Below are 11,355 nucleotides of genomic sequence, written 5' to 3' on the forward strand. Positions count from 1 at the left end.
TTCTCCAAAAGGCCAGCCAGCGGGTCTAGAGCTGCCAACCTCGCCGTGAACTTGCGAATCCCATTCCCACCTCCGTAGCTCACAGGATGGCAGCGCGGCCACCATGACCTGATCGGCGTGCTTGGCCAAGATCTGGCAGAGCATGAGCTAGAGCTTGCGCCTGGTCTTCCCCTTGACAGAGGGGCCCGTCGTCGCGGGTCCTGAAGCTAGGCGGTCCGGTCGGCAACCTCCTGCCAACGGTTGGCGCCTGGTGTTGGGTCGAAGAAGCGGGCCGAGCTATGTGGCTGGGCCAAATTGTTTTAAACCCGGGGCGGTGGGCCAAATTGAGAAAAGACTTGGCCATAAAAGTCCGCAAGACTTGGCCCGAGATAGAGATATTGGTAATGGGCCTCCATCGTCGGCCGGCGATGCAAGATTCCCGAGCTGGCGAGCTCAGTCGCCAATGGCCGTAACGGTGGACCATGCACCTCCTCGTTCGTCCACCGTGCCGGGTGCACCGGCCAACGGATGGAGACACTGCTTCGGCTCGGCCAGCCTGCTGATTGGCTGCCATATACCGGGCTAGGCTACGTGGATCAGGCTCATGGCTCAACCTGTTTGGCTGCCTCTGTCGGCACCATTGCCTGGGCTACGTTTGTGAAGAGAACCAATAGGAACCTCCTATCTGGTCCCAGCTCTCTTGGGGCTGCTGAGTGCCGACGGTTCCCTGTGCGCCTTGGCACATCCAGCTCTCATCTCCGCCCCCACGCACTCCCACCCCTGCCCTACCACCGGCCGAGCGAGAGCTCTCCGTCCGTCCTCTCCTCGGGTTCACGAGGATGGCATCGCGCGGCGCCGCCCATCCTCCTTGGCCCCACTGCCGCATCAATCAGTCACCACCACCATGCTCAAGTGCTCACGCTGCAACCCCATCCCCTCCGACCGGCCCCAGCGTCCTGCGTTCTGCAACCTCGCCTCGCATCATTTACGCCGCCCTGACACGCTACGGGCCGCCGGTGCCGTCCATGAGCTCGGCGACAGCCGCATAACGAGCACATGCCGCCCTCCTGGTGCCCGGGGGCCACGGCATGGCAGCGGCAGACGTCCTGCGCACAGGAGAAAAAGATCCCAGAAAATCAAGGTAACGATGTTGTTTGCCACCAATCTTGAATTCTTGATCCCAGAAACAAACAATCCACTAATCATAAGATCAGTAAGAACCAGGAGCTGGTAGTTTCGTGCAGATGAAGGTCACTTCCATGGTTCCAACACGGCAGAAGGCACGGCGAAGATCATGCAGGAGTGAGAGAGACGGACAATGCAGCAGCAGCCTCCTAAGTTAGACCAAGGAAAAGTGGTAAAAGAGAAGGGGAAGGAAGAAGCTCTAGAGGCACATGACTTTTTACAGTTAACAACACCCTACGGAGTCACTGGTCAATCTCCTGCATTACTGGTAACCAGCCCGGCACATGTTCGACAAAATGTCAGTTAGCTACTACTTCACTACCTGCAGCATCACCCTCTGCCCTGAACTCCCAGACCTTGAGGAACTCCCCCCCTACTCCGTGTTCTGTGAGATGGCCTCGCCGAACTTGAGGAACAGCTCGGCGTCCGAGGTGCTGCTCGAGGTGGCGCAGGAGAGTGCGCCGGTGCCCCGCAAGCTGACGTACTCGTTCATGTAGCTCGGGATGGACGGCGGGGCCTGCGGTGGCTGGCCTGGCGGCTGCTGGGAGGATGACTTTGGCGGCGGGTCGGGGTTCACCAGGCAGTCCAGGACGCCCACCACCTCGTGCATCGTCGGCCGGTCCGAGGGCTGCCGCTTGGTGCAGAGGAGCGCGAGCTGGAACACCTTCTTCACCTCGCCAAGGTCCTTGCAGGTGTCTCCGATGTCAGCATCCACGGTCTCCATGACCTCATTGCTCGCCGTCTTCGATAGGATCTGCGATTGAAATATTGGTTGAGAACCTGATCAGAGCTTAAAATCCAGCATAGTTGACATATCTGCCAACCAGAGGCACTACACAAGTTTACTTGATGTTTCAGCTATATATATATATATATATATATATATATATATATATATATATATATATATATATATATATATATATATATAATTTTGCTTCCTAAGCAGCAGCAGCAGGGCAAATTATGGTTTTAGGAATGGACTGATACTGGAACAGCGAAATGATGCTATGCTGCCCATATGCATTGTCATTTTGGGTGATGGTCCGCCTGTTACTTCAAGGCATGGGCAAATGTTACATCAAGGCATGGCAAGCTACTGGGCACACGAAAAAAACACTGATATCCTGTAACCTCATTTTTGCTTTTCATCTGTATTATTGATGACAGGGGGGCACAAAGGGCAGGCTTTATGGGACGGACACAGCAACTTATAATGGAGCTTTCAGTCGGCATATCCAATGGATCGGCTCACCACCACAGTAGGTCTACAGTGCAGATAGATCTACTCACATGCTAGGTTTCATGTTGCTGGTCCCCTTGTAGGAACACAAGCCTAATGGTCATTGTTCAGCAATTATTGGGCACTACTGGAATCCAAAGCAATATAAGCTGAAGAAAACGACTTCTGGACTGAAAAATTGTTACCAAGTGATGGAGGTTGCACTCATTGTCCACTGGCTTCTTGCCAGTTAGCAGCTCCAGCAGAACAATGCCGTAGCTGTAGACATCAGACTTTTCATTGAGACGTGAAGTGCGGGCGTACTCAGGATCAATGTAGCCAATAGTGCCCATGACATAGGTCGACGTGTGTGTTTTTGAGACACATAAGCTCTTCGCAATCCCAAAGTCTGTAAGATGGGCCTCGTAATTTTTGTCAAGGAGGATGTTCTTTGATTTTACATCCCGGTGAATTATTCGCGGACTGCAGTCATGGTGAAGATAAGCAAGGCCTTGAGCTGCACCGAGAGCGATCCGGAGGCGAGTCTCCCAGTCAAGTTTTTTCTTCTTGGATGAACTTTCTGAAATAAAAGTAGAGTTTCAGCATGATGCAGTCATAGTAATTCTGTCTGAATATCTACAAGACCACAACCATGGAACTATCTTTGTCAAAATGTCAACTGTCTTGATAATCGAGCTGATGATGTGATGGATGAGCAAACAAAGACTATTGAAATGAAAGAAACAGGACTGTTGAAAAGAAAAGGAGCATAGTGGGTGCTAGCCTCTGTTCTCAAGGCGGTAAGGTGGACGCCTAGCAAGGTGGGGCGGCTGGACGCCTAGGCGAGCAAGGCGGGCGCCTAGGCGAGCAAGGCGCAAATCGGTGGACGGCGCATGGACGCCTAGGCGTCGCCTAGGCGACGCCTTGAGAACAGAACTGCTAGCTACAGATTGCTTCAATAAATTGCTCTCATGATTCCTAGACCACCAAAAAAAGACTGGTTAAATGAGTTAGCTGCATGGACTTACCATGCAAAACATCCCAAAGGCTACCACTTTCCATATAATCATAGAAGAGAAGATTCCCAACAGGTGACAGTGAGTATCCTTGAAGGCTGACTAGATTCCGGTGTTTGATGCTACCAACAGTCTCAAGCTCAGTCTCAAATTCCTTCAGGCTCTGCGGGTAGTGGGCATACAACTTTTTTATTGCCACTGGTTTGCAGTTCTTCAGAACACATTTGTAGACAGTACTTGACGCCCCATACCCAATGATGTATTTCTCACTCAAGTTTTCAGTCATCCTCATTATATCATCGTATGCATGAAGGGCCATGTTCATATGAAGGATCACCAGCTTGGGGGGACCATTGCTCACTGCAACAGCACGCATATCTATTACAAGGTATTAATACTGTTCTAGCATATCAATTATGAGCAATCGGTAACAACTCATGAAAGTAAACTGTTGATAAAAAAGAGCCCAGAAAATAGTCTTGTTTGATAAAGTTATTAGCTCTGTTTTCAAGGCGTCGCCTAGGCGACAAGGCGGTGGCGGCTCGCCTTGCTTAAGGTCTCGCCTTAGCCCGCCTAGGCGTCGCCTAGGCGATAAGGCGGTGGTGGATCGCCTCGCCTCGCCTTACCGCTTTAAAAACATAGGTTATTAGTAACTAAACATGATGGGTAAGATATGATATCAGAATCAATAAAGTAATGAAAGAATTGATTTATTGAAAATTAGATTTCAAACTTAGTTGATGCATTACCTGGTTTGCTTACAGTGATATCTTTGAAAGCAGGCGGGCGGTGTGGCCTGCAAACAGCTACTAAGATCATCAGGAGGATAACAAGTCCACCCACAGCAATGCCAAGTATCGCAGCCTTTGAGATTGGTGCTGCATACAGATCAAGGGGAAGAGAAGGTGGAAATTTATTTATGTTAATAAAGTTTATTTCAAAGCAATAAAGCAATTCATGGATGCAGCTCTGTTCTTACGTTTCTCTTGGTGGTTGGTGGAACGACACGAAGAACCAAGCCAATATCCACAAAGTCCAGGATTGCCTAAGAAGCTGAAAAAATAAACCAAAAAGAAAACTAAAATACTGTTTCCGAATCTGAGCAAACGGACCACAAAGTGATGGAAATGGTGGAGCACAATACCTGTCAGGTGAAAACCGCGAGAAGTTGTTATCCGTAGGAACAACACCAGCCAAATTATTGAATGACACATTTCTGTTCACATATGAAAATGATACTGTTAGAAAAAATAGACTTTTATGCATCCTTGTAAGTTTTGTGATTATGAACTTACAAGATATTGAGGCTGAAGCAGTTCATCAGTGAAGAGACATCTCCAGTGATATTGTTGTTTTCCAGTTTTCTACATGAGTGAATAATAAACGGATAAATCAAAAGTTATCCTTCTAAAACTAAATTTACAATTTTTTTTAAAAAAACTGACTTTTTTTCATGAATACGCAGGAGAGCTGTGTATCATTTGTATTAAAAAAAACTGTGACTTCAAATGATAAAACTTACAATAACATCAGATTTTGCAACATTCCAAGCTCTTGAGGAATCAGACCACCAAGGTGGTTATAGGACATATCACTAGAAACAACAGCCAAGTTAATCAAAATAGCATGCAAGGAACTAATCTGGAAAAAGGCTTTCAATCTAGAAAACCAGGCACTTACATCTCCATCACACTCCTCAAATTACCAAACTCTGCAGGGATGAATCCAACCAGGCCATTGTTGCTCAAGTTACTAGAGAAACATGTTCCCTGTCAGTACATGAACCGAGCAACGCATCTGAGAGACAGTAATCCAAAAACTTACAGTCTCAATAGATGCTCTAAGCTGCCAATAGCTGATGGAATTGGACCAGTCATCATATTACAGGATAAGTCCCTGGTACGATTATCATTGTTAAAGATAGTATAGCATGACAACGGTACTCAAAAAGTTCAAGCTGATGAAGGCTTACAAGGTGTCCAAATTGTTGATCCTTGATAGCTCAATAGGAATAGGGCCAGTAAGAAAATTTGACGACAGATTTCTAAAAAAGGGTGACTAACATAAGTTACTAATTAATATGAGCGAAACAGCAGACCACTATGAAGAAATAATTCATTCAGTTATATTAGGCTTTAAACCTATTCGAACTTACAAATATGTCATGCTTTCAAGTTTCCGCAATGAACGAGGAATGGTCCCATTTAACTTGTTGCCATAGGCATTGCTGTAAAAGAAAATTAGCACGTCATATATGTATTTGTGATACTACAAAAGACCTGCAAAACATAATGAATTATTTTTCTTACAAGCTATTGAGATTCACGCATGAACTTAGATTGTCAGGGATCGGTCCTTCAAGGTTGTTATTTGCAAGGTTCCTATAAAATGAGTAAGATCAGCTGTGCATTCAAGCAATTTAGTTTTCAGAAGCACTTAGAATCACTACTCACATGATAAGCATAAAGGGTCATAAAAGGTACTTACAAGTCAAATAAGCCCGTAAGCTTTCCAAGCTCCGGTGGAATGAACCCATTAAGTTGATTATCATTCAATTCTCTGAATTTAGAAAATTTGTCAACACAGATAGATCGATAAATTACACAAATTTCCATATCTGTAACACAAAACAAACATTTAAACTTACAAGTAATGGAGTGTTGACATATTTCCTAGCTCAGGTGGTATTGACCCTGTTAACCTATTGCCCTGCATGTACCTATAAGCACAAGAAATGTGCTGTTATGAACTCAGAAATATGGTCACATCGAACTTTTGTTAGTGTGAAATGTCTCAGTTAAAACTAAAATATAAAACAGCTCTAAACCAGATTTTGGGAGTAAGAAATTCTTACAGCTTCTCAGTGTATGTCAGGTTGCCTAGTATCGAGGGTATAGGACCAGATAATTGGTTGTAACTCAGATCTCTGGAACAGTCAAAGGCTGTATCAATTAGCAACAATATTTTTTGCATAACAAAAAATGTTAAAAATGATGTACAACCAATAATCTAGTAACTATAGAATTGATTGTAGGACTTACAGAACAGCTAGAGCCTGCATAAGACCGATCACTGAAGGAATTGGACCAGTGAACTTGTTCCCTTGCAAGGACCTAATACAGAATGTATGCACTTTTGGAGGTAAGCCTATCGTTATTAGTCATTTAGCTAGATTCTTCAGTGAAGAAATAGAAGAGACATACAGTGTGGCCACTTGTAGGAAACCAATGTTGAATGGGATTGGTCCAGTAAACTGATTGTAAGACAAATCCCTACCAATACAAAAGTTTAGGCAAAAATCATAATGGAAATTAAAATAGCTTAGTTCAGAGGGGGCAAGAATGCATGTACGTACAAGACCTGAAAGCTTGTACAGTTCCCAATGGTGTCTGGTATCACCCCGGTCAAGCTATTGTTCTTCACGTCGCTGATGATGAAATTAATGGGAAGCTTAAGATCAGGTCGAGGAAATATAACAAACTTGCAATTTACTAGGCATGAAGTGAACTTACAAGTACCAAAGGCCAGTAAGCTGGCACATATCAGGAGAGAGGCTTCCTTCTAAACGATTGCCACGCAATCCCCTAAGCAAAGAATTATGACCTATTTAGCCACAAACATTGAAGAAACTACTTGATGCTTCATAAAACTTAGCAGCATTAATGCCATTTCACAAAAGCATTCAATCCATAAACACTTCATGAAGCTGCCCAGCTTTTGGTGAGCGGCCAGGCCCCTAAATATACTAATAAGGTAGATACAGTACTAGCAGTGGTGGTAGTCCAGCACTAGTACACATGTGAACTACAAAACAAGGTTAAGGATGACTTACAGGTACTGAAGAACCTCATTCCAATAGATAAGTCTTGGAATCTCCCCAGTCAGTTTGTTTTGAGCCAAGTCCCTGGAATGAGTTTCACATTAAAAACTTTGAACCACCCTATTTAATTAAATCCACACTATAAGAATCAACTAACACTATCATCTTACAAGATCTTCAAATTCGGAAGCTGGGACAGCGTTGATGGGATTGCACCAATCAGCTGATTGTTCTTCAATATCCTAGAAAATGAAAACAACAGCACAAAATCTGCAAGAATTACAAAAGGGAGTCACAACAAGCTGTTTTTGTATCCATTCAGCAAGAACAGGCCTCACAAGTTCTCAAGGAGTTTCAACTTTGATATCGAAAACGGTATGTCCCCATCCAAGTTATTGAAAGACATGTCCCTAAAACCAAACATTGAACAAACCGTAAGCAGAAAAGCATAAGCCCACCACCCAAACATCAGACGGACTCCTATAGCTCGATCACTTACAGGGTCTTAAGTGACGAACAATCACCAATCTCATCAGGGATCTGCCCGGACAGCCCATTTGACTTCAGATCACTTGATGCACATACCAATGCACACAAAGTACCCTCGGTCAGAAAACTGCAATCAGCACGGTCATTAGGGTAAACAAGGAATCATCCATACATGGAGACGAGGCTCTTGAGGCTGCCGACGGCTGGAGAGATCTCGCCCCCAAGGTTGAGTCCAGAGAGGTTGCTGCAGTGCATTGGGACCAACCAGCGTCAGCGGCCACACATCTTAGTCGGTTGGAAAGGAGGTAACTTTAATGGACGGTGATCATACAGAGCAGCGACGGCGAAGGTGACGTTGTCGCACAGCACGCCGCGCCAGGAGCAGTAGTCGTCGCTGGACCAATCGTACAGTACGTTACCGACATTGCGGAAGGACTTCTTGATCTCCAGCAGCGTCGAGCCTGAAAGATGTAGAACCAGCCTCATTAGCGAAAAAGAACGGCGACACAACGGATTACAGACTGGTAGAAATCTGAACAGACGGTTAGGCAAAAAGGAATATCAGCAGAAAGGGACATGGTTAACATGCTAGTAACAAGCATTCCTCTTGTTTCCAAGGAAAGAAAGCGACCTAATCTCAGGAGCATCAGATTTGAAAAGCCCAAAAATAGGACAATGGTGAAGGACAAAGGTACCTACTTCATCCACATATAGAGCAGGATCCTACGGAGCAAAACCAAAATAACGGCTAAAAAACACCGTAAAAACAGATTGAAACAACCAATGCTTGCAGCACTGAAGAGCCAAAGAAAAAGGGAAGATTTGATGCTCAAACCATTTCATATTCTTCTGAAAGTTTGCTCCAACAAGCAGCAAAACAAGGCAGAAACGGCACATGTAAAAACAAATGGAGAACAAGAAGGGAGAAGATATACATTTTGAAACATAGGTGAGCTAGGTTGAGGACTGAGGCTGCCAAAAGCTTCTAGGCAAGGAAGAAGAGAAGATGAGATGAGAACATGGCACAAATCACAAGGATTAGTTAAGTGTTAGACCCGGCTTACGGCAATAAACAAATGGGAATGGAGCACTAGCGAATCATCATGCCTCCAATAGCGCGTACTTGCGGCGCTAATAAAATACTAATCCTAACAAACCCAGCCCCCTGAATCTTTGCTCCCCAGCACCCAACCAGAGGACACCCAGAGAAGAAAGGGAGATAGGGGGGATAGAAAAAAGGGCACAGATCACCAACCGTCGTCGGCGACGGCGACGGCGACGGCGATGGCGACGATGAGGAGGGCGACGAGGGCACGGGAGGCGGCCGCGGCCGTCGTCCTCATGGCCATTGAGCTGCGGGCAAGCTTCGGGGGAGTGACATTACAGGGAGAGGACAACGACGATGGAGTGCTGCAGCGAGCCTGCCCGCCTTAATGGAGACGGAGCTCTTTTGGTTTCGTGGGTTCTCGCGCTCGGCTTTGCGCACTTGCGCCGCTGCTCAGGCCCCGTTCACTTCCCAAAACGTTTTCTACGGTTCATATCCAATTTTCGAACACATATACAGAGCATTAAATATATAGTTGGAAAAAATAATTAATTATACAGTCTAATTAATTAATATAAGATGGATTTTTTAAATTTAATTAATTCATGATTGGAAATTATTTATCAAGCAACAATAAATTATGTTACATTAATTTTTCATCCCAAAATCGTCAAGTGAACGGGACCTCAGTGGCAGCGAGTAGCTGTATGGCTGGGCGATAGAGTGGCAGGGGCTAAGCCTAAGTTAGAGGGGAGTAGTTTCATAGTAGGCTATAAGTTCAGAGTTTTTTTAGGGGCTGTTTAGTTCCCAAATAAAAAATTTTGGGTGTCATGTCAACGGTTTGATCAGATGTCGGAAGGATTTTTTGAACACTAATTAAAAAACTAATTTCAGAACCCACTTAGAAACCTCGAGACAAATCTTTTGAGGCCTTTGACCGCATCATTAGCACATGTGGGTTACTATAGTACTTATGGCTAATCATGCACTAATTAGGCTCAAAAAATTCGTCTCGTCGTGTACATCCAAACTGTGTAATTAGTTTTGTTATTTAATTACATTTAGTGCTCCATGTATGTGTCTAAAGGGAAAGTCACAATTTTGAGGTGAAAATTTTTGGGAACTAAACGCGCCCTTAGAGAGAGAGGGGCTTGTTTAATTTTAAAAAAAATCTACAGTGTCCGTCACATCGAATCTTCGAACACATACATAGAGCACTAAATACAGTTAAAGCATAACTAATTACGTAGTTCAATTGAAAATAACGAGACGAATCTTTTAATTCTAATTAATTTATAATTAATTATTAATTATCAAATAACAATGAAAGTGCTACAGTACCTAAATTTAAAAATTTCACGAACTAAACACAACAAGAGGAGGGGCAGTTTAGGCGCCAGAGAGAGTGGCTTCTTGTGAGGAGAGAGAAGGGAGAGAGAAGGACACTGAGAGGTCACATCAGTGTCGTACAGTGTTTTTCTCTTGGGCTGTGTTTAGATCCGTAAAATGGTGTGTCGGTACCTCTGGACTAGGGTACCACTCTTACTGTGTCAAGACTCGCGTAGTTATCCGTAACTACGCCTAATGGGCTGAGCAGCCAGACCCCTGGGGTACGACTCCATCTCACCAACGGTCTCGGACCCGCTTCCCGCTTGGGGACAGGTCCGGTGTCACCACGTATCCTAGAGGTGTTGCTGTATTTAGGCGAGAGCCCTAACAGCCAGGCAGCGGCCCCGGACCCGTCCCTTGATATGGAAGGGTCCGGTGACGCCACGTGTCCCGGAAGAAGGGAGCGCTCAGCCAAAACAGCCGGGGCCCCGGACCCCCATATACTATCCGGACCCCTCAGCGGGAAGGGAACAGACACCACGCCTGGGGGGGTCCGGAGCCGCCACGTATCCGCAGGCGCAGGCACACGCGCGGCTGTGAGGCTTCCTCGGGAAGACTCACCCACTTACCACATTCAATGCGGGAGGCGTTAAGTGCGCTCTGCCACAGCAGAGCTCTAGGTGACTTTTGCCAGGCTGTACTGTTGATCGCGCGTTACCAAGGCGCACAGTGCAGCCGCTGGCGCCACCCACGCCACGCGCGTCAGTCTGCAATGCCAGTTAGACACGACAGCTCGGCGACGGAGTATCATAACGCCTACGCGGTAGACCCAACAGTCTACGCCGCAAACCTACACTAGCTCAACGGGCACCTCGCCGATGGGACAGGTGAAGACCCCCATCGGTCAGAGATTCTACAAGACGATGAAGCCTACCCGGCAAGAGATTCACAAAGCACTGTTAATGTCTTTTTTGTGGTATACTATACATCCTCGTTGGGCCCACCTGTCGGGGTCCAACACCTGTGTACGCGCCTCCCTTGCGCTATAAAAGGGAGACGCCCGTTAGAGAAGAACTCAAGTTGAAACAGGGGACTTGGAGGCAGAGGGTAGACTCATCCACAAACACAAGAGCTATACAACTCTCAGTGGACGTAGGGTATTACGCTCCGGCGGCCCAAACCACTCAAAATCCTCGAGTGTTCTTGAGTGCTTGCTTGATGAGTAGATCTGAGGTATCGCTTGCACTTCCCCGAGTAACCACCCTCAGGG

The 11,355-nt window shown here is 45.9% G+C and overlaps 1 protein-coding gene across 2 annotated transcripts; it reads right to left on the minus strand.

Moving 5' to 3' along the window:
• Nucleotides 1-1,162: 1,162 nt before the first annotated feature.
• Nucleotides 1,163-9,220, minus strand: LOC120669617 (LRR receptor-like serine/threonine-protein kinase ER1). 2 transcript variants are annotated; one of them, XM_039949417.1, is made up of 27 exons: nucleotides 8,967-9,220; nucleotides 8,043-8,172; nucleotides 7,884-7,955; nucleotides 7,722-7,793; nucleotides 7,561-7,632; nucleotides 7,393-7,464; nucleotides 7,235-7,306; nucleotides 6,915-6,986; nucleotides 6,758-6,829; nucleotides 6,606-6,674; nucleotides 6,444-6,515; nucleotides 6,257-6,328; nucleotides 6,050-6,121; nucleotides 5,890-5,961; nucleotides 5,712-5,783; nucleotides 5,558-5,629; nucleotides 5,375-5,446; nucleotides 5,227-5,298; nucleotides 5,083-5,154; nucleotides 4,925-4,996; nucleotides 4,698-4,766; nucleotides 4,547-4,618; nucleotides 4,382-4,455; nucleotides 4,152-4,280; nucleotides 3,415-3,780; nucleotides 2,593-2,966; nucleotides 1,163-1,918 (listed from the first exon to the last, which is right to left on the minus strand). In XM_039949417.1, the coding sequence occupies exons 1-27, from the start codon at nucleotides 9,058-9,060 to the stop codon at nucleotides 1,538-1,540; spliced, it is 2,982 nt and encodes a 993-aa protein (XP_039805351.1). In that variant the 5' UTR covers nucleotides 9,061-9,220; the 3' UTR covers nucleotides 1,163-1,537. The 2 variants fall into 2 exon arrangements, with proteins under 2 accessions (XP_039805351.1, XP_039805352.1); XM_039949418.1 differs by having other exon boundaries at nucleotides 1,538-1,918; nucleotides 3,415-3,762; nucleotides 8,967-9,202.
• Between the last annotated feature and the right edge of the window lie 2,135 nt (nucleotides 9,221-11,355).

The sequence above is a fragment of the Panicum virgatum genome, chromosome 4N (assembly GCF_016808335.1).
Source record: "Panicum virgatum strain AP13 chromosome 4N, P.virgatum_v5, whole genome shotgun sequence".
Taxonomy (NCBI): domain Eukaryota; kingdom Viridiplantae; phylum Streptophyta; class Magnoliopsida; order Poales; family Poaceae; genus Panicum; species Panicum virgatum.